The following is a 23,952-nucleotide window of genomic DNA, read 5'->3' as shown; positions in this document are numbered from 1 at the left end:
TAGTTTAGATTTCTGGAATAGTGTCAACTACACATGAAGAGACTGTTTTACTTTATTGTAGAAGTCATTATCAGTTTCTTGTTAGAATTGTACCTTTTGTTATAAATCCTGTCTTGAGATGCTTTGACAACAGTTAACAATTCAGCGACAGTTTTTTGGAGAAGAGGTGTTTTTTTTTTTTCTCTCCATACTTTCCTATTTCCCAATTTAATGGAACTTTACTTTGAAGGTATATATACTCTTCCATCTAAGTACTGGTTGCAGACCAACACTATGTGGCTGCTTTATAAACATTTAACATTTTGGTTTATTTAAGTCTTGTTGATGTATACGTAAGTAATTATTTATGTAAACATCATAATTATACTAGAAGCAAGTATCTTTGTTATGGACCTTCAAGTACGATTGTGGAAAAAGTCACCTCTGTCTCCCAGATTCTGCCTCTCAACTCACTTTTCAGATAAATTAGCTCACCTTATATATATTAATGGAAGTTTATTATTTATGTAAACCTACCCCTCCAACCTTTTTTTTTTTTTTTTTCCTAAGTGGTCATTTGTGTAGTCATTCAAGGAATTTTATTAAATACTTATGTTTAAGGGATAGATTGGTAAGTGTAAAAACATGTCTGAAATATTATTTATCTACAAGAAACTTAAAACCAATTGCAAAGATAATGGAGACAAACAGAAGACACATTTTTCAACAAGGAAGAGTTTATATAACGTTAACATTAAAAGAAAACTTTAAATTTCTAATTTCCAAGCTTGTTGGGATTTCTAAGTTTATCCATGAACTGTGTTCTTCTTTCTATGCAGGATGGATCCATTTTTAAAAAGTAATGTATAAGTACTGTTAGCTCAAACTAGAGTCAGATGGAATAAATCCCTGAATTAGAAGGAACAAATGATACTGTAGCCAACCCATTTATTCCTTTTTGGTATAAGTCAAAGATAAAGCACATGAAGTTTGCAATTGTACATACTTGGATTCTTTCACTTTCACTTTAAGTGGTTTTGAATGATAGCAAAAGACTCTGATAAGGAGTAGTCAAGTTTCCATATGTTATATTCAAATATAAAGATTATATGAGTAAATAATAGTTTTTAAATTTATCTTATTTGTATTTGTTAAGTTTTCAAATCATTATTTAAAAACCTTTAAGGTGATTTGGATTGCTTTAGTGACTGTTGTTTTAAGAATTTAGATGACTTATCATTTGATTATAGAAAGTACATTTGTCTTCCTAAATTAAGTTCTCTAATCTCCAGACCAGGTTAGGTGCCCCACCAAGTGTATTATTTTTCATAATAATGATAGTGTTTAATAGTCCTACTAATAAAAATAATGAGGAACTCATTGCATACTGTATGCCAGGCACTAAGTGTATTGCATATTCATATAGACAACAACCCTAGGTATAGAGAGGTTATGTAACTTACTGTAGGTCATAAAACTGGTAACTCGTTCAAACTCAGGCAGTTTGGCTTCTAGGGTCCATGGCCTTAATCACTACAGTCTATTGCCTGTCATTAATTTAATCACACCGTATTATAAAGATCTGTTTGTGTCTATACTACTCCTTATTAGAATCTGAGTTCCTTAAGGAACACCAGCCATGATTCATTCTTTTTCACATATGGTCTTCCATGGTATCTGATATATAGTAGGTATTCAGTAAATATTGTATGTGGGATTATTTTATCAGCTTTAATTTGTATTTACTTCCCTTTGAGGAATACAATCAAGATACTAACTAATTGGGGGCCCTCCCAGTGGCTCAGGTGGTTGGAGTGTCGTGCTCCTAACGCCGAGGTCACCGGTTGGCCAGTGAGCTGCGCCCTCTACAGCTAAGGTTGTGAACACCGGCTCTCCCTGGAGCTGGGCTGCCATGAGCTGCTGTGAGCAGCCAACTGGCGACCAACAGCCTCAGCTGGGGGGAGCGCAAGGCTCATACCAGCATGGGCCTGGCAGCTGTATCCTACACAGTCAGACAGTGTTTTAAATAATAAGGAAATGGAGAGTATAAAAATTGCAAATTATGTAATTTTTAGATTAAATAGAGAAGAAAAACTGATTCTGTAATATATGATACTGTATTACATGTTATTGTTTTTTCCAGTTTTACTGAGGTATGATTAACAAATAAAAAACATATATATTTAAGGTATTCAACTTGATATATTTGTATACATATATGTTATGAAATAATCATCATAAGCTAACATATCTGTCATCTCACAGTTAACCATTTTCTCTCTCTCTCTCTCTCTCTCTCTCTCTCTCTCTCTCCCTCCCTCCCTCCCTCCCTCTTACCCTCTCTCCCTCTCTCCCCCTCTCTTCTGTCTCTCTTTGTTTCAAGATCTACCCTCTTAGCAAATCTCAAGTATATAATACAGCATTGTTAACTGTAGTCACATTGCTCTTCATTAGATCTCCAGAGTTTATTCATCTGGCATAACTGAAACTTTGTACGCTTTGGTCGATATCTCCCCATTTCCCCCTCCCCCTAGCTCCTGGCAACTACCATTCTAGTCTCTGCTTCTATGAGTTTGATTATTTTAGATCACATATAAGTGATATCATGCAGTATTTATTTTTCTCTGTCTGGTCTATGTCACTTAGCATAATGTCCTCCGGTTTCATCCATGTTGTCACAAATGTAGGATCTTCTTGTTTAAGACTGTATAATAATTCATCTTGTGTATACACACATACCCCACATTTTCTTCATTCATTCGTCAATAGACATTTAGATTGTTTCCATATCTTGGCTATTTAGAATAATGCTGCAGTGAGCATGGGCGATAATGATTTCATTTCCTTTATCTATGTACCCAGAAGTGGGATAGCTAGATCACAAGGTAGTTCTATTTTTAATTTTTTGAAGAACCTTCGTAATGTTTTCCATAATGGCTGTACCAATTTACATTCCCACCAACAGTATACAAGGGTTTCCTTTTCCACACGTCCTCACTATCACTTATTTATCTTTTATCTTTATGACAATACATGTGATGTTCTTAAATTCTGAGCTGGAAGAATTAGTTGTTCTTCAAATCAGTGCTTCTTAATGCCCCCCCCTCCAAGAATTAATAGGAAATGATAATGTTTTCTGGTATACTGGAAAGAAGAGGCTCACACGAGGAGGGTGTCAGAGATCTCTCATTGCTCAGGCCCTATGTGGCCTCAGCGAACATACTATATGATTTCATTTCTTTGGACCTCAAGACTTGCTTTATGGCCCAAGATATGGTCAGTTTCTAAATTGGTTTGTGAATGCTTTAAAAGAGGGTGATTCTGTATTTGTTGGATATAATGTTTTGTGTATGTATTACTAAGTCAAATTTGTTAATTTTGTTTAAATCTTCATTTTTACTGATTTTCCCCCCTGCTTGTTTTGTAAATTATTGGCTAATGTTTACATACCATATTTTTTCTAATTCTTTCCCTTTACCCTTTCTAAATCGTTATGTTTTAGGTTTAACTCATGTAAATAGCTCATAGTACTTTTTTCTTTCTTTTCAGTACCAACCTGAAAATCTTTGCCTTCTAAGTAAAGCATTTAATCCACTTGTATTTAATGTAATTACTGTGATTTGACTATAAATCTACAATTTTTTTCTTATGTACTTTCTCGTATTCTCTTAATTAGAAAGGTTTTTAAAAATTGTTTTGTTGTTGGGGAGATGGTGTCTACAGGCATTCAGGATGGGCCAGTGTTTGACATACCATCGGAGGCTGTCCTACAATACAGCTTCTAACAAAACTAGGCTGTCCCGAACCCCTGGTAATATAATTGTTTACCTTTGTACCAAGAAGGTTGGGAAAGCACCAAAATCTGCATGTGGTGTGTGCCCAGACCGACTTCATGGAGTTCGTGCAGTGAGACCTAAAGTTCTGATGAGGTTGTCTAAAACGGAAAAGCATGTCTATATGGTAGATCCATGTGTGTTAAATGTGTTCATGGCAGGATCAAGCGTGCTTTCCTTATCGAGGAGCAGAAAATCGTTGTGAAAGTGTAAAGGCACAATCACAGAGTCAGAAAGCTAAATAAAAAAAATGAAGCTTTATTTAAGTAATAAAAACAAAAGGCTAAAAAAAAAAATCTTGTTATTTGAATATGTATCAGTACCCCAGGAATTACAGTAGCCATCCCTGACTTTCAAAACCAGGGTTCATCGATCATTTTACTCTTCTCCTGGATAATACAAGGATCTTAGAGCACTTATTCTCTATCTCCCTCCGACTTATGTGCTATTGTTGTGATAGTTTAATTTTTTACATATGTAGTTTTATTTATTTTAAAATCATAAGGCATTGTTATTGTGTTATATGGTATAATGTCCATTTAGCTTTACCCAAATATTTACCATTTTTGTTGGTCTTCATTCTAGCAATTCTTCTAAAATCATTCTCTTTTTCTTTGAAGAATACCCTTTGTAGTGTTTAGTATGGGTCTGTTGATGGTGCTCTGGTTTTGTGTCTTTGAGCATATTTTTGTTTTACTTTATTTTTTTTTTAACCTTCATTTTAAATTCCCACTTTGTTGAAGTATAATTTGCATACAATAAGATGTATTGATTTTATGTCTATTTTGCAATTCAGTGAGTTTTGACAGATGTGTATGCCATCTTCATTTTTGAAGATTATTTTTGTTAGCTATAAAATCCTAGATTGGCAGTTAATTTTAAGTACATTGATTGTTTTATTCCATTGTCATCTTCCTTCCACTGTTACTCTTAAGAAGTCAGCTGTTAAGCTGTTGTTTCTTTAAAAATAGTCTTTCTCCCAACCTCCCTATCCCAGCTGCTTTTTGTCTTTGGTGTTCTGCTATTTAAATACACAGTTAATCTGGGTGATATGTAGTGGTACCATGTTTCCCCAAAAATAAGACCTAGCTGGACAATCAGCTCTAATGCGTCTTTTGGAGCAGAAATTAATATAAGACCCGGTATTTGTTATGTTATGTTATGTTATGTTATGTTATGTTATGTTATGTTATGTTATACCCTGTCTTAATAGTAAAATAAGACCGGGTCTTATATTAAGTTTTGCTCCTAAAGATGCATTAGAGCTGATTGTCCAGCTAGGTCTTATTTTCGGGGAAACACAGTAGTAAAGGTGGTTTCTCATTAATGTATCTTGTATGAGTAGTATTGATCTCCACAGCATAATCACTTAGTCTATTGCTTTTTGAAGTGATTTATTCATTTTGTTAATATTTATTGAACATACTATATACCAGAAACTGTTCTAGCATTGGAGATAGAGCCCTGGACAAAACCAAGAATCAGCATTCCAGATACATCTATTCATTTAGGAAAGATAGACAATAATAAATATGTAATGTAAAGTAGTGATAAATGCTCAGAAAGAGGATGTACGATGAGGGATATTCTTTAAGGTGATAGGACAGATCTCTAAAGAAGTAATTTGAGCAGAGACCTGAATGACATAAAATATGTAGATATCTGGAGAAAGAACTTTCCGAGCAGTTGCAGAAACCCTGAGGTTGGAGAAAGAATGCTTGCAGTCTTTGAAGAATAACGAAGAGGCACCAGCAGCAAAATAGGAGTTCTAGTTATTGTTCTACTCCTTGACAACAATTTTGTTCTGAGTCTTTTTAGACTCAGCCATTCCAGAGGGTATGTTATTGTGGTTTTAATTTGCATACCCCTACTATTGATGTTGAGTACTTTTTCATTTGCTTTTTGGCAAATGAAATTTGGTAAAATTCACATATTTTCCTTTATGAAATTGCTCAAGTTTTTGCCCATGTTTTAATTGAGTTGTCTGTCTTTATCATTGAGTTGTAGAAGTTTTTATGTATATTCTGGATACAAGTTCTTTGGTTGTGTGTGTGTGTGTGTGTGTAAAATATTTACTCCTGGTCTGTGGTTTGCCTATTCATTTTCTTAACAATATCTTTTGATAATCACAAGTTTTAAATATTAATGAAATCTGATCTATCAGATTTTTTCTTTTATGGTTAGTGCTTTTTTGTTTTTTTCTAACAAATATTTGCCAATCTCAAGCGGACTTAGCTTTCAATTCTGAATACTATTTTGGGACTTCATTAGCAGCTTTGATCTTTCATTACTCCGGCTGCTGTGTGAAGAAGAACAGACTATATGGCAGCAAGAGTGAAAACAGTTAAGAGGCTCGTATAGTGGTCTAGGAAACAAATAATGGTACATTGGACTGGGGTTGCAGTGCTGGCGGCATTGAAAAGTCTGGGATTAAAGATATAGGCTATTGAATTTACTTACTGGATTGTGGTATGAGAGACAGACAGACATAGAGGAAGGCAGGATGATTCCATATTTTTGGCTTGAGCCACTGGATAAATGGTGGTGCCATTTACAGAATATCCAAGACTGTGATTGACCAAGGTTATTTCAAACTCTAACGTATGTTTGCAAAGTAGTATGTTGTCTGATGTAAAGTACTTGGAAGAGTATCCCATAATACAAGAGACTTTAAGAATTCAAATATATGACTACTCCCTCTTTTGTAAGAGACTTTTGGAGGAAATTTTGCTCTTTTTGTACACATGTAATATAGTTAATATACATTTAGAAGCATATGCCGTAGAATGGAATCTATTAATACAGTACTTGATTGTTTCAATTTTAAAACTGTTATTCTTTTTTTAAAAATATATTTTCATTTCTTACCAGTTCAAAGCTTTTTTGTGCATTTATTAAAAAAAAGTTAGCTTTAGTAAACCTTTATAGAGATGGTCTTTGATCACAGTACCTCAGAGTTACCATAATGCTGTTTAATATTTTTGTCAGAAAGGTACATTCTTAAGCATTGAGGTGATTCTTGGCTTTCCTATAGCCTAAGTATCATTTTATTATTGGGAATCAGAGCAAAAATCTAGTTTTTTGCCAGCAAAAGTCATTGTTTCAGTAGAGAGTTCATCAGTATTGTGTATATGCTAAGTCTTGAGTTTCTGTTCAAATTTAGGAGCTAGCTTATAATAGTAGAAATAATTTTGGCAAGAGGAGTAGGAGGGGAACTGGCTCTAATCTGGCTACTACGTGTGTGACCTTAGGCAAATCATTAACTTTATATACCTCATTTTCTTCGTCTGTAAAATTGGTTCAAGTTCTTTTAAAATCTGAAATTATAGTTTCTTACTGGTTTTGTAAAGATTTTGACTTTATAAAGATATATTTGAGCCATAATGATATTAGAAACATTGGAAATTCAATCTTTGGGTGATCCATTAAAAAAAGAATAAATTGGGGGCATCTTGTTACCTGACTTATAGAATGTTGTTTAATCTGAATCACTGTTACCCATATCTAACGTAAGCCTGTGACTGGTAACGCTACCTCTTTTCATAACACTTTTATTGAGGTATAAGTCACATACCCTGCAATTCATTTATTTAAAATACACAGTTCAGTCATTGGTTTGTAGTATATTCAGAGTTGTACAGCCATCACCAGAATCAATTTTAGAACATCTTCGTCACCCCAAAATGCAAGTGCCTGTGACTAGTCGCTTCCCGCTTTCCCTCACCGGTCCAGCAACCGCTAATCTACTTTTCGTCTCTTTAGATTTGCCTATTTTAGACATTTCTCATCAATATGTGGCCTTTTTTGTTTCTATTTTCTTTCACTTAACATAATGTTTTCAAAGTGTATCCATATTGTTGCATATGTCAGCACTTCATTTCTTTTGTTGTGAAATGTTTTGTTGTATATCACATTTGATCTGTTCATCAATTGATGAACATTTGGGTTGTTTCCACTTTTTGGCTATTATGAATAATGCTACTGTGAACATTTGTGTATAAGTTTTTGTGGACATAGTTTTTCATTTCTCTTAGATGTATACGTAGGAGTGGTCATATTGATAACTCTTGTATTTAATCTTTTGAGGAACTGCCAGGCTGTTTTCTAAAGCAGCTGCACCATTTTACATTTCTTACTATCAAGCAATGTTATCAACCAATTTCTCTACATCCTCCTTTACACTTACTATTATCTGTCTTTTTGATTATAGTCATCCTAGTGGGCGTGAAGTGGTATCTCATTGAGGTTTGCATTTCCTGATGGGCAATGATGTTGAGCATCTTTTCATGTGCTTATTAAGGCTACCTCTTTGGCCGACTGACTTTTCATTTGGGATGGGGATGTGATGTGGTTAGAAATTGATCTGCTTAGCTCTTTCTGAAGTGGCAATTAAGTTTTCTGAAGTACCAGTCAAGAAAGCAGTCTCTTCTCACTCCTGGTGGAGAGTAACTTGAATCCTTAATTTAATCCACACATCTGTTTTCACCTTCATTTCTGTAAAATGTGACAGCAAAGAATTTTACTGAGAGTGAATATGATTTATGTCTTAGTTGGAATTGTTACCTATCTTTGGGTGGCAGAGAGAACTTCACTGATACTATTTTTAACACTGAAATCTCAGCTGTTTGCTCAGTCTTCAAATTTTCATGAATGAGACTGAAACATAGAAAGCAATATAGTCACACAAAGGTGAGAATGAAGCATGTCTGAGAATCTGGTAGAAAACCTTTTCACATTTATAGTAGTCCTATTTCCCTTATATCATAAAGTATTGTGAATTAATGTAGGATGTTTAAGGATTGTTTTTAGAGAGCATATTGGACTTAGGTAATGTGGCCTTAAGTAGGTTAGTTTGTAATGACACTCTTGTTAGTAGGAACTTAATTTATTAAATTAAGAATATTTAGTTTCTGGTTCCGGTTAAGATGGTGGAGTAGTTATTAAAAAAAAAAAAAAAGGAATATTTAGTAGATGTTTTGCTCATGAAAATGTTAATTGCTGCAGTCTGGATTTAGTCTTATCAGTAAAGTCAGATTTATTTCAATGTGTTTTTTTTTTTCCATTCCAGAAATACATGCTACAGGATTTAACTATCAGAATGAAGACGAAAAAGTCACCTTGTCTTTTCCTAGTACTCTCCAGCCGGGTAAGAGATGTGACTTTTCTAAAATCCCGTGATTAATAGTGACATCTTTCTTCTTCCAGAGAAATTTGTTGTTTGTCATTTTTCACCCTCATTTTTTTCAGTAGATTAAAGTCAGGTTCATTGCAACTTTTGGGACACCAGGAAAAAAAAAATGAAAAAAGAACAGACCAAAAACTAATGCTCATTCTACCCTAGAATGTAATGCATTGTTTTTCACCTTTTCGGTTTCAAGTTTTTAAAAATACATTTACCTAGCTCAGTCTTTTACTAGTTGAATCCAGATCTCTGAGGTGAATGTCCCTCAGATGATTTTGATGTACATCTGGAGACTAGATAGATATTGTGCTAGTGAGGGCATGGAAGGAAAGGTTTGTTGATATGTTAACTATCATTAGGTATAAAAGCACAAAGAAAATAGAAGACTTTCCAAGCTTAAGATAGTGGAAGAAATTATATATGAATCAATTGGTAAAGCACTATGACTTTGATTAATGAGCAAATGAAAAGCAACAGATAATTCATATGAAAGAAAATGCAAATAATTAATAAACATGTGAAAAGATATTCAGCTTCCTAGTGATGAGTAATATCAAAACACCAGTTACTGTTAATACCAGTTTTTGCCTTTCATGTAAGTTGAAATTAAAAAAAAATTTACATGATTCTTGCTGATGTGACTGCCTTGATATTATTGGTGGGAGTGTAAATTCGTGTAATTTATTTAGAAGTAGTCGGGCAGTATGTTCAAGAGACGCAACATGTTCATGTCTTTTGACCCAGCAATTCTGGTAATAGGAGTATATTCTAAAGAAAAATCATAAATACAGGAAGTGCTTTATGTCTAGAAATCTTTATTGAGACATTACTTAAGGTAGTAAAAAATTGGAATTAGTATGTTTGTCCAACACTAAGGAAATAATTAAGTTAATTATGTCATATCTGTATGGTGGAATATATATATATAGCAATTAAAAGTGAGGTTTGTGAATTCTTAACACTGTAAAGTGCTTATTATAAAATAAAATTAAAAAGCAGGATACAAAATTACATATACAGGGTGATGAATCATACCTCTTACATGGTGCAAATAAAATGATATGTCTGGTTGTTGACATAATTGATGATTTTTAATCTTATTTATACCTGTTTCTGGTTTCCATAATTTTTATACTGAGAATATTTTGCCTTAATATAAAAGTATTTTTAGAAAAATTTTAAGTTGGAGAAATTTTGTCTTTTATTTCAGGGCTTGTAATGACCTTTCATTTTGTCTTTTGCTAACTAGGATTTTTGTGTGTGAAACTATTATAAAAATAAATGTTTTGCCATAAACATGTATTAAAAGATACCTAAGAATATAACACAAAAAAACTGAGATTCTCTCTCTCTGACTCCTTCCACTTCCACTGTCTGGTGAATCCTTTCAGAAATATTCTCTGTGTGTGTGTGTGTGTGTGAGTGTGTGTGTGTGTGTGTGTGTGTGTGTGTGTATGTATATGTATATATACATATACATACACACACATACATAAGACTATGTGTACATTTAAACTCAAAAATGGGGTCACAAATCTCAGTGGCTTACAACAAATAGTTGTGCTGAAACATGGCCCTGTGAGGACTGGTGATCATCTGCAGCCATGTCACCAACTTGACTGAGCCCCACTTAGCTCACACGTCCTCTCCTTCTAGGACCTGCAGTGAGTGCCACTGTCTACAGCATGCTGTTCTCACATGGCAGAGAGCAGAAGCTCAGGGACAGGGACAGAGCCAAACCACAAAGACACTGTATGGATGGTGGTGTACTTGATGTCCTTTCACATTTCATTTGCCAAAGCAAATAGCATGGCCAAACCCGAAGTTACTGGGGCAACAGTTACCAGACATTTGATAAAACTTCTAATATGAAAGATAGAGCAAAAAGCAAAGCAATAAGTATAATAAAAGTATAGGAACTTGGAAGAAGCAAGAACAAATGAAAAGAACCCTTCCACCATGTGAGGACACGGCAAGAAGTCTGTGACCTGAAAGAGGGTCCTCACCCAACCATGATGGCACTTTGATCTTGGACTTCCAGTATCCAGAACTATGAGGAATAAATGTCTGTGTTTATGAAGGAAGGAAGGGAGGGAGGGAGGGAGGGAGGGAGGGAGGGAGGGAGGGAGGGAAAAATAGAGGAAGGAAGGAGGAAAGGTGGGTCTCAAAAAAACCCCAAATCAATTAATATCCTTAGAGATATAGTTAATAGCTCTTCATTAAACAAGGACAGGGCAGAATATCATCAAAAAGAAAGAATCAGAGCAAGAAAACTTTTGGAAATTATAATACAATAGGGATAAAAAAAACCCAGTGGAAGCTTTAGAATATGAAATAGAGGAATTTTCCAAACAGTAGGATGATTTGAGGACCAATCTGGCAGACCCAACATCCATCTAGTAAAGGAGAGGACAGAGAAAATAGGAAGAGGAAATTATTAAAGACACAAAACAAGAAAATTTCCTTGAACTGATGGGTCAGGAGCCTTGAGTTTGAAAAGGTACAACATTGAGAGGGACTAACTCAATAAATGTAAAAAGTCCCACACCAAAGCAAATTTTAGGAATGAAGTGAGGCTCTCAAACAGTCTCCCCAAGGTGAGAGGGTTGGGAGGAAGGAGGGAAGGCTGACAGATTATCTCCAAAGTTCAGGGATCAGAATTGCAGTAGACTTACCATCAGGAACCACAGAAACTATACTCTAATGAAGCCATTCCTTCAAAATTATGAGTGAATCTGAGTTTCAACCTAGAATTCCATGCTTAGTCATTTAAAGAGGGTAAAATAAAGATATTTTCAGATTTGCAAGTGCAGAGAGAATTTAATAAAGATATAATAGTGGGAGATGTAATTTAGCTAAAACTTCACATTCAATAGTAAGTAGAAAATAATGTGTAAAATTGAAGACTGAAGAAATTGCTATATAAGCAAGGTATTTAGAAATCAGAGTTGCTACTCGGGGCAGTGTGGGGAGTAGAGTAACATTGGGCAGGGACCTGCAACTTATATATGTAGACCTGTATAGTATTATATGAGTTTCAAGCTATGAACTACTACTTTGATGAAATAAAATCTTTAAAATTTTTTAAATCTGTATCATTACAGACTACATTCTGTGTTCACGCTGTGAAAAGATTAATGTCAATAACAAAAGAGAAACAAAAAAAAAATCCCTTTTCGTATATTTGGGAAAATTATATCTCTGAAAATTAATGAGCCAAAAATGACTTGTTATGGAAATTAGAAAATTCTTAGAACTGAATAATGAAATTACTACATATCAACACATGTGGGTTACAAGTAAAACATTACTCAGAGAGGATAGTTAGCTAAGAAGAAAGACTGAAAATTAATTAGTTAAGCATCAAGATCAAAGTTAGACAAAAGGAACAGGTAACTTGAAGAAAGTGGAAGACCGAAATAAAGATTTAAGGGCAGGGCCGGCCGGGTGGCTCAGGCAGTTAGAGCTCCAGGATCCTAACTCCAAAGGCTGCTGGTTCGATTCTCACATGGGCCAGTAGTCTCTCAACCACAAGGTTGCCAGTTGAATTCCTTGAGTCCCGTAAGGGTTGGTGGGCAGCGCCCCCTGCAACTAAGATTGAACATGGTACCTTGAGCTGAGCTGCCGCTGAGCTCCCGGATGGCTCAGTTGGTTGGAGCGCGTCCTCTCAACCACAAAGTTGCCGGTTCGACTCCCGCAAGGGATGGTGAGCTGCCACCCTGGCAACTAGCAATGGCAACTGGACCTGGAGCTGAGCTGCGTCCTCCACAACTAAGACTGAAAGGACAACAACTTGACTTGGGAAAAAAAGTCCTGGAAGCACACACTGTTCCCCAATAAAGTCCTGTTCCCCTGCCCCAATAAAATCTTAAAAAAAAAAAAAAAAGATTTAAGAGCAGAAATTAGTGAAATAAAAATGGAGAAGAGAGGAGCAAAAAATTTTAAAAACTTTATATAAAAAAATAGTCTGATACCAAAACCTAACATGTATAGAAATAAAAGATAGCATAGACTCAGTTTTTGTTCAGCATTAGGAAATATGACACCACCATTTTAAATGAAAAAAATTAAAGATACTGTAATTATCAAAAGAAACCTTAATGTATTTGTTAGAATTCACCAGGTAAGAGTAGAAAGAAACTCCTAGGGGTGTGTGTGTGTGTGTGTGTGTGTGATATATACGTGTATTATGTATAATATACACATGTATCTATTGAATGTTTAATCTGTGCCATGTACTGTCATATGTGTATCACAAATACTAACTTATTTCAATCCTTTTTGAGATAGATTCTATTATCTCCACTTTATAGATAAAGAAACTAAGGCACAAAGATGGTTTAATTAACTTAAATAACTTGCCCGTGGTCAGCAGCTAGTAAACGTCAGAGCCTGGATTTGAACGCAAGCAGTATATAATATATGGACATAGTTTGAAATTCAAATGATATATAGTGAAAGTTTGTTTGTCATTATATTCCTGTCTTCATCTCTCAGATCCAGTCCTCAGAAGCAACCTGTTTCTTACATATCCTTTCAAAACTGTACCATGCTTTTATAAGCATTTGTTTATATGCTGTTTAAAAACAGAAGTTAACATGCCACACATAATATTCTGCACCCTTCTTCTTTTCCCCTTATTTATATGTATATAAGATGTCATTTATCATCAATATGTAAGAGCTGCATCATTCCTGGCAAGGACCATTAACAGCAGACATGGTAAATTGAAGTAATTTCTAATAAAAGCAGGAACAAGTCAGGGAAAGTTATGACCTTTAATATACTATAATTTGACAGAGTTTTGGAGATTTTTTAGCTAATATAACAATATAAATAAGTAATGAGTAAATTAGAATTTAAAAATCTTATTTATAGATGTGACTACATTGAATTATTGGATAACTATAAATAACTGTTTGAAAATCATTGGCTTCCACATTTTCCCAAGATTCTCTGGGTCAGAGTTACCCATTCATTCATTCTTTGCTTTAAGAATGAAGTCCTTATTTTCAAAAAATTTTAATAAGTTGTACATGTGGGCTATCTTCTGGTAATGGAGTAAATATTGAACATATATTAAGAGGACATTAGTAACCTTTGTGTTTAGTCTCGTGAAACTTAACAGTCATGTCAACTATTACGTAGCTAAGTAAAACATCTTTTCTGAAATTGGCACCATTCTATTATCTCCAGTTTAGTGAGTGGTTAGGTTACCATAATCATTTTAAGACCTAACATAACCTCAGAATCTTTGGTTAAGGATCCTGTAGAGTGGCATTTATTTGGAGAAACACTAGAAGAAACTAATATTTTGAAGAGTGAAAAACAGTATCATAAGAAATGGTGACACAAAAGCAAAGACCTTTTTACTCCCTTTTTGTGTAATCTGCCTTTCATTTTTATAGCATTTAGTAGGCTCATTAAATTTTATTAAAGTATTTAATTAAAGATCTACTTCAGCTTTTACAACAATTATTATACTCTTCTAAATGTTAAATAAATAGGTTTTTGACGGAAGCCCCAATTTTTCAATTGTTTAATTTATAAATGAGCTTCTTGTATGTATGTATTAAAAGGGTCACCACCCCAAGCAGGTAAATGTTGCATACATTGGATATTGAAATATTGTATGGAATTTGAGGAAGCATTGTATTTTAAGTTATGTGTGCAAATAAGTATAAAATTAGACAATCTGGCAATCAGTTCTTAATATAGCATAAATTTGGTAAGTGAAATTAATCAAGAAGTCCTTTTTTCTTCCTGTTCTTGCCCTAAAATTCTATATTAATAGTAAATATTTTGTAATTAGTATTGTACAATGTGACACTAACTAAATTTATTAATGATTTCTTTTTAAAACTTTAACTTGTGTTTTGTTTGAATTTCAGGTAATAACCCTTTCCAATACTTTGTATTTTGTTTAGTATACCACTTTTGGAAGTGGTCACTGTCAATATCTTGTTATGGTTTGATGGCCTTGGAGATTTAAAACCAAGTAAAAGTGTAAGCAGCCTTTCTTACTTAGTTATGAGTTTTATTCCAAATAGGAAAAGTGGAAAGTAGATTTACCATGGAATGAGTTATATAAAAGACACCTTAATAGTTAACCAAGTAAAAACAGACTTGCCAATTCCATTTATGGAATTGTGACATAAAATTCCATCAAGCAGTTCTCTTTAAAGGTAGTAGATTTTTATAATCTATTAGATATTCCTTGTAAACTTTATTAATGTGAATATATCTACTTTTTTAAAAAAATCAGTAAATTCCTAAAGAAAGGAGAGAGAAATTTTGTATTGTTTATATAGTTAAATTGTTAAATATCAATCATTTAGAATTCTTTCAGATTCTTTTACTGTATTCATATTTACTGTCCCAGTAATCTATCATTCTCTTTAAAAGAACAAAATGTTTATTGTCCCCTTCAGACAGAATGTCTGATTTTTAAAAAATAATCACAAATGTCTATTCAATTGAGCTTCAGTTATTTTGTTTTGTTTTGTTTTGTTTACCCAGCATGATTACTTTAAGAATGTGCCACTTTCTGTAATGATGATTTTGTTGCAAAGGTCTGAAATTTTTACTTGAAATTACTTTCAAAACCAGTTTGAGGCACATAAGCAAATCAGTGTAATTACTTCATAGACACACTTAGTGTTTTGTCTAGAAATAGAGTTTGCAGCTTGTTATTCACTTATTTTGTAGACTGACTCTTTATTACTTTTGGACCTTTCCAAGAAGCAAATTTAATTTTGGAAGGTGAAGATTTGACTTTGTGACCATCCAAGAGGATATGTCAGAGAAAGAGTCAAGAACATTTTGAACAATGGCAGTATCACTGCTCTACAGCATTCCACAATGATGGTTTAAAACATTAGGATGGGGGGGGGGCAAAAATCCAGTACCAGCTTCTCCTATGGACAGGGACCAGAAGCTGTCTCCATGCCTGAGCTTGGCACTTGGTGAATGAATAATCAGTGATGGTTCTTAGAGAAAAACCCCCACCCCCCTGAGCCCCGAGACCCGGACACATTCCCCACAAGGGAATTGGCCACTTCCTCCCCCCAAAAAAACCACCACCAACAAAAAAAAATTAGGATATAAAAGTTTTGGTATGATTGGCTAATTATAGTCATACTATATCTTTAATGCATTAGATTCCCATTCTCTAGATCCTGTTATAAATAGGCACTTTAAAAGGATCAATTGCAAAGTCAACAATTTTCTGGGTGTTTTTTTTTGTCTTGATTTATAAAATGTAGGATAGGATTATTGCTTTGTCATGCATCTGAATTTAGATGACTATTAGATAATAATTATCTTTTTTTTCTGTTATGAAAGAAAGTGTATATACTCACAAAAACTCCCATTTTGTTCAGGTTTTGCTCTTGTACAACAACAGAATATACATTCAGGTTGAATAAATACTCATTTTTATTTGTATTGAATCATTATTGATTAAATGTATTTTTTAATAATCAGATTTCAATGACTGAAATGGCTGTGGGAGTTTGTTTTTGCCCTTTTGCTGATCAAATTATCTGTATTCCCTATAGTTCCTTACTACAACAGGGAATTAGTGTTTCATTTGGATTGAACAGATAGTGTCTTGTCTGAATGATAGAGTTATTGGCATGAAGTCATCTAAAAGGACCAATTTACATGGTATAATTGGCAGAGAGCATGAACTTTAGATTAAACAGGCCTAAGTTTTTATTGCATTTTAGTTAACTAACTGTGTGACCTTGGGCAAGTTATTGAATTTTTCAGCCTCAGTTTTCTCATCTGAAAAATGGAGACAATATCTATTTCCAAGTTTATAAATATTCTTAAAGCACCATGCACAATAGCATGTTATACATTTAATAATAAATGTTCCTTTCCTTTCCTGTTTTTATCTTCATGTATTGGTAATTTGAGATAAAGTTAATAAAGTTAAAGAACTTTCTAATCAGTTACCCACCCTAAACATTACTTTAAGTTTTACTTCAGGATTAGTCTGCCATGTACTTTAGTAAATATTATATTATCTTCATTGCCAGGAGGAGTATTTGAGAAAGGAAAGAATGATTTAAACATTGTAAATAGCCAACTGAATTAGTATCTTAATGACATATTTTTGATAACTTGTACTTAACATTTCCATAAAAGTGGTTTTCATTTATCTTCGATCATAGGTACAGGAACCTTAAAGATAGATTTTGTTGGAGAGCTGAATGACAAAATGAAAGGTTTCTACAGAAGTAAATATACTACCCCTTCTGGAGAGGTACGCTATGCTGCTGTCACACAGTTTGAGGTATGGTATTCTTCTCTGAAGTATTAATGATCTTAAATTAGATATTCTGACAAAGGTGTATTCTCTCATTTGTGTGATTATTTGAGGCTAGGTGCCTTTGGCCATAATTATATTCATGATTTTAGATTTTTATTTTATATTCACCCAATTACCTTCATTATAGAAGGGAGTGAATTAGGAGTGTGGGTTAGGAAAGAGCATATTTCCATATATCTAGATAGATATATAGATATATTAGATATAGATCTCTATATATGTATATATGTCTGTGTGTGTGTATAAAACAGCATTACTATTAATTTAGTAGGAAAAGCCACAGGTGTCAAATACTAAGAGGATAATTTTAATTAAGAAACGTACATAGTATAAAAGTAATTCAGATATTGAAATTTTATTATGGGTCTGTGTGTGTGTGTGTGTGTGTGTGTGTGTGTGTGTGTGTGTTCTGGTCTCTACTCAGAAACATCAGTTAATAGCAGGTTTAGCTCTAGTGTCTAGCCCTCAAATATATCTTTGCTTTCATCACTTTGTTCTTTGTATATTTTAGAAACTTTTAAATCTTGTTATTCAGGTCATTCATTTAATTTCCTCTGGTATAAATTCATTTCTTACTGCTACTGCTCCTAATTTAAGTTTTTCTATGCTACTATTTCTGTTCTTACATTCTAATTACTTTTCAAAGGTCTTATTTATTCTTTGATAGAATTTATAATTTAATTTTTTGAGAGTGCAATCAGCCATCTAACATTTTTTCTCGGAGAAATTCTTTTTCAGAAATGTGTGCTTCCTCTACTTCTGCTATTTTGTTACTTCTTTTCATAACAGAATCTTGTCATTGGTTCTATTTTTTAAATTTTGTTCTGTTTTACTTCATTTCTTTCTTTTGTAACTAATATTCCACTGAACCACAAAATTTTATTTTGCTTTAACAAGTTTGCTGATCTTTTATTTTTTTTAAAGAAAGAATGAGGTCTCTTTAAGTAGGTCAAGTTGTGACAATTTTATGTGTAGTATATGGAAATGCCATTAAATGAATGACCTGCTTAGATGTGTTAGAGCATCTGTCTTTATTCCCTTTGCTGCCATTCCAGATAAAGAACAAAATACATCATAGATTCTGAAAATATTTTTATTTTTACTTTTGAAATGAAAGCCAGAGAGGCAACCTATCATACAATTTCAGCTCTGAGTCTTTACAGTGTACTGTGTTGTGTTAACATTGATAGAGCCATTAAACTTTTGAGATTTATTAAAAACAAAAATACAATTATAAATTATACTATAAATTGTTAAGAACTGTAGCAGACCTAGTTCCTGGATAATTGTTGATGTGGCAATGATAGTAAGTAAACCTTGTGTTTTCTTTAGTCAGTGCCTCACTTGTTGCCTGGCACTGTAGAAAGTAAATAATTGAACAAGTGAATGAATTATATAAATAAATAAACCAAAAAAACGAAGGGCAGTTACTTCATGAAATAGTCTGTTAGGTTAATTCAGTGATATTTATATTTCATATTCTTTTTTTAAGGCTACTGATGCTCGGAGGGCTTTTCCTTGCTGGGATGAGCCTGCCATCAAAGCAACTTTTGATATCTCATTGGTTGTTCCTAAAGACAGAGTAGCTTTATCAAACATGGTATGTATGTGTTTGTAAGTATATTTACATTTTGAATAAGCATTTGGCATATTTAGTCTGCTGATTAAATGGGATAGCATGAAACCACCTAACACTGTGCTTGATACATAATAGGAACACAAATGTTAATTTTCTTTATTTCCAGTAAGCCCTCTATTATATCTTAATTGCCTTATTTGTAGAGTTTCTCAGTTCATGGAAGGTAGTCCTTGTAAACTGTATTAGCAAGATTATCGACTTCTTTTAATACGGAAACCTAAATAAGTTATGAGTTTAATAAATACTACCTGAAAGAAAAAAAATCTGACTTTCTTATTAAATGCCAAAAGATATAACCACATAATGACGTATATTTAGGTTTTTGGCTGATTGTATTTTGGTAATACGCTCTCTTCGCAGATGTCATTGATCTCATTCATAAATAGAGTAAGCATTCACTACTTGAAGTGTATTGTCTAGGACTACTTTAAGACATAGAGTAACCTAAAGCCTAGAATATGAATCTGGGGAACTTGGAAGAGCCTACTGCACCTGAAAATAACTGGCTTTTGCCTCCTTTATTGGTGGAGAGAATTCCATTGATAGAATGCCATTCTCTTCTCAAATATTCTTAGAGAGGAGACTAATATGTTAAACTGAAATATGCATTTACAATTTAGTATGAATTTATCAGATCTGTTCTTGAATAAGTCTTCCTTGGAAGAAAGAACAGAGATCTTGAGGAAACTGAGAGCCTGAATAAGAAAAAGAGGGAAAACACCAAAGGGAAATTTACGGACTCCAAAGGCAAAGTGGAGTTTTCTTCACAAATATGCTTAGAGCCAGCCTTGGTACAGAAAATACTCTAAATCTAGAAATCTGTGCCCTTTGAAATGTAGATTCCACAGTTGCATTTTATTTTTATTGTTGTCTCCTATCCTTATTTCACTTGGAAAGTATTGAGATCTGTCTTAAAACATCCCAATACCTGGCATATAATAGGTACTCAGGAAAAGTTTTCTTTTCGCTCACAAATCCTTGGTAGTTTTAACATGGTAGCCCTGAACTTCTTAGTGTGAACGTGTTTTATCAGATCACTTTCCTTCTTGATAGGAAAGATCTTGACAGAATAAAAGCACTGAATGAACTGGGATAGAGAAGTAAGCAGTGCCGGAAAGGGGGAGGGAGAGGCAACAATGCCTATAGGTTTTGGCTAGTGTTTGCTGTAAGGTATTTAATGTAAATCTATTTAAATTTTTCCTTTTTTTTTTTTTAAAAGAATGTAATTGATCGGAAACCATACCCTGATGATGAAAATGTAGTGGAAGTGAAGTTTGCCCGCACACCTGTCATGTCTACATATCTGGTGGCATTTGTTGTGGGTGAATATGACTTTGTAGAAACAAGGTCAAAAGATGGTGTGTGTGTCCGTGTTTACACCCCTGTTGGCAAAGCAGAGCAAGGAAAATTTGCGTTAGAGGTAAATGTACTTGAAGAGGATTGTTCCAACAGTCCATAACTCCAGGTTGGGGAATTTACATTTCTGATCAATTATTAGTACAATTATTTGTAATTTAATCTGAAATTTGTTGTGCTCCTTTGATTTTACTTTTAATAGAATTTTGGAACTACCAACCTTGGTGTTGCATTAACATTTTACAAGATAATGATTAAGAGAATATTAGAGTGGAATTTATTCATCCAGAGAGTGGGTGGGAAAATATGTAATTATATTTTTTCATACCAAGTTATAACTGGATTAACATTTGTCCAGCATATACAAAACTTGGGGCTAAGGCAGTCTTTGGAGGTAGGGCTCCCCTGGGTTGGTTTCTAGTAATTTGATACTTTGGCTTGCAACCGGATTCCTTTGTGAATTTCTATATGAGTTACAATAAAATATTTATCAGATGGTTCTTTTGTTTATACTTTTATAGGTTGCTGCTAAAACCCTGCCTTTTTATAAGGACTACTTCAATGTTCCTTATCCTCTACCTAAAATTGATCTCATTGCTATTGCAGACTTTGCAGCTGGTAAAGTAAATTTCATTTTATTGCTGAATTGTAATAACTTTTTTGAATTTTGTGATTTTGAGGAAGAAGTATGTATATATATCAATAAATGTTTATATTTATTTTATGAAGGTGCCATGGAGAACTGGGGCCTTGTTACTTATAGGTATGTTAATGATGCATTACCCTGCCTTATCTTTTCAATCACTGGTTTCGTAAAAGCTTTACTCCTAATCACAGTTGAGTATCTTCTGCTTTATGATCTGCCATGAATTTTCCAACCTCCCCTCACTTCCGTACACATTTCAGGAGCAGATGAACACCCTCTGGTGCTACTATCTGAGAGTGTAGGATTTTAAAGTGAGCATCTGGCACTAGTAACATTTTTAGATACATTTTGGCTCAGTTTCTCATTTCGGTGCCTTCTCTTCCTCCCAGTAGTTTCATAATTATTTATCCAGCTTGAAGAACTGTCCCGATTTAATATTTTCCAGCCAAATTTTTACATATCTGTCACCACAGTATAAACATCTGGGTTGTATAATTTTTGAAGCAGGGTCTGTAAACAAGTTTTTGCCTTCTACTTTCAATTGCCTTCTTCGATGAGCTAAGTTTTGGACAACCTGCTCAGTGTTCTTTTTGAGACTGGAATGCACTTGCCACTCTCCTTCTTTTAGTGGAAGAACTGTCTTCTCTCTATCTCTAGCACAATAATCCCTAATACCTTAGACAAAGTGTTTCTAAATTTTCAGGCAGCTGTCCTATCAACAAACTGATAATTAAACTTGTGTCACAGCTTTATCTTCTGTTGTATGAATTCTGTTGACATAGTCTTTAATCTTCCTGGAACTTTTTCTATCCTGTATACTCTAAGGAAATGTTTTCTTGACATCCCTAACTTGACCATCTTATTTACTGTTTGAATCTACCTCCCCTACTTGTGCATGCATGCTTTTATTGCAATACTTTTATTGTTTAATTTTATTTCTTTTTTTAACACAGGGAGACTGCATTGCTTATTGATCCAAAAAACTCCTGTTCTTCATCACGCCAGTGGGTTGCTCTGGTTGTGGGACATGAACTCGCCCATCAATGGTTTGGAAATCTTGTTACTATGGTATTTAATATTTTTAAGTGCTCAAATATATTTATCTTCATCCTGCTGCACATTATTTTGGCTACATAGTATTTCAGGTTTGCCTAGAGCATTATGCCAAAAAATAATTGAATGATAAGAAAACTTTATTTTAAAAGATCCACATTGAAAAGTGTTTATCAGAATCTCTGTGTTGATCAAGAGCATGTGGACAATCTTTATTCAACAGAAAATACTTCCTAATTGTTCTAGAATTTGCCTGCTAATAGGGGAAGTCACGATACTAATTTGGGAGAGGGAAGAAGATTCCTCTTAGGTAGAGAGATTCCATGCAGTGAGATTCCAGGCTAACTAGTTTCCTGAGTCATATTTATTATGTAGTTCATTAGCTTGAAAGTAACCTGCTAAGTAATACACTGATCTTCGATTAGGTTGAAGTATTTTTAGGGGCCAGTTGTTCCATTTTCTAAAATGTTAAGTTTAAATCTGATAGAAGTGAAAGCAAAGGAACTGCAGAATAACTAAAGTATATTAAAATTTCCAACTGCCCCATTGACATCCTTTTTTATCACAATGTTTGCAGTGAATGATCATTGTCCTCTAGTCTTGACCTTTCCCTCTTACTCTAAATCAGGGGTGTCCAAACATTTTTCAATGTTTTTTACCAAGGGCCATATGCAGTAAAATACCCAAACAGCCGGGCCACTCACTCGAGGTGAAGTACATATTGCCTCACCTGGTTTATTTAAGTAAACTAAATATATTTTTGGAATTTGCTATGGGCCAATTAACAACGCGGGCCACAGTTTGGACACCCCTGCTCTAAATAAACACTATATCCATGGCAGCCAATTATGTTAGAGCTTGGGAGCACAGGGTTTCATAGGTGAACTAGAAGTACTGCTGCAAAGAAAGAACTAGAGATTCTGGAGCCAGCCAAATTCCCAGATGGCATTTTAGGCTGTCACAGAGCAGAACCTGACTTGGATGTTAGTTGAGTCTATATGTCACAGAAATAAGAAAGTAAGATATTTAGCAACTATAACATGTCTGAGAGAATTTCTGAAGAAAGTCAGCCCTTGAAAGTAAACCCTTTCCTTTTGCTTTGGATGTTTAAAACTTTACTTAGGGGTGAAAAAAATATTTTTTTAAACATAATTTAATGTGAAATTAAGTATGCTATTACCTATATTCAAATCTGTATAGTAATGTTCTTTTCTACTTAATGCAGCAAGTTTGTTGCTGCTAAACAATTTTTTTGCTCAGCTTTCAGCAGACTTTATTTTTTAATGATTTTATTTTGAAACTACCAGTAATAAACTTTAGAGGGGAAATGTATGCATTACTATGTAGCTTTTAAACAACTTTTTATTGGATTTCAGTAGCTATCCTAGTTATTAGATGCCAATTGTTTCATTAACTGAAGTTTAAGGGCTTAGAGATAGGTTAGAGAATAACTAGCTTTGTACCAGCTTATCGTAGTGGAGGCTACTAGTTAAAGAAATGCACAAAACACTTCGACAAATAGCCATTTATCACTTAATTGGAAATATTTGATCTTTTCAGGATTTTAAAATGCCGTCATGTTTTTTACCATTGCATTTGTCCTTTAGCATCTATCTTGTATTCATGTGTTGCCTTTTTATATGAGATTTAATCAACTTCAGTGAAAATTAAATTGAAATCTCTTTCTAAAAAGTTGTTTTTTAAAAAATGTTGGTTTTTCTCTGTGACCCATTATACTTTGTCCACTCCACTATTAATTCTTATTAGACAGGTGAGAATTTTATATTCCATAAATGCTTTATCACCATTCATTACTGAATTACTTATTACCATGACATTTCTGTTAATTTCACCTAATCCTTATATAAGCAGTACTGCTTTTCTATTTATCTAGAAAGTTGAACTCATCTATAAACTCATCTATAA

At 33.8% G+C, this 23,952-nt stretch overlaps 1 protein-coding gene and 1 pseudogene across 2 annotated transcripts in view; both read left to right on the top strand.

Annotated features, from left to right (window-relative positions):
• Positions 1 to 23,952, top strand: part of NPEPPS (aminopeptidase puromycin sensitive) — a 69,931-nt gene that overhangs the window by 23,749 nt on the left and 22,230 nt on the right. Inside the window, exons 3-9 of one of the 2 annotated variants that reach the window (XM_019740636.3) lie at positions 8,881 to 8,958; positions 17,175 to 17,296; positions 18,825 to 18,932; positions 20,191 to 20,391; positions 20,849 to 20,945; positions 21,057 to 21,090; positions 21,927 to 22,041. In XM_019740636.3, the coding sequence (XP_019596195.1) occupies positions 8,881 to 8,958; positions 17,175 to 17,296; positions 18,825 to 18,932; positions 20,191 to 20,391; positions 20,849 to 20,945; positions 21,057 to 21,090; positions 21,927 to 22,041 (755 nt within the window). Of the gene's footprint in view, positions 1 to 8,880; positions 8,959 to 17,174; positions 17,297 to 18,824; positions 18,933 to 20,190; positions 20,392 to 20,848; positions 21,091 to 21,926; positions 22,042 to 23,952 lie in introns of both variants that reach the window. The other variant, XM_088802225.1, reaches the window with a different exon arrangement.
• LOC109451986 (large ribosomal subunit protein eL34 pseudogene) lies at positions 3,712 to 4,057 on the top strand (annotated as a pseudogene).

The sequence above is a fragment of the Rhinolophus sinicus genome, chromosome 12 (assembly GCF_057876585.1).
Source record: "Rhinolophus sinicus isolate RSI-liver-muscle chromosome 12, RSI-T2T, whole genome shotgun sequence".
Classification (NCBI taxonomy): Eukaryota; Metazoa; Chordata; class Mammalia; order Chiroptera; family Rhinolophidae; genus Rhinolophus; species Rhinolophus sinicus.
The sequence above is the reverse complement of the archived record's forward strand: the minus strand, read 5'-3'. Positions and strand labels throughout refer to the sequence as shown.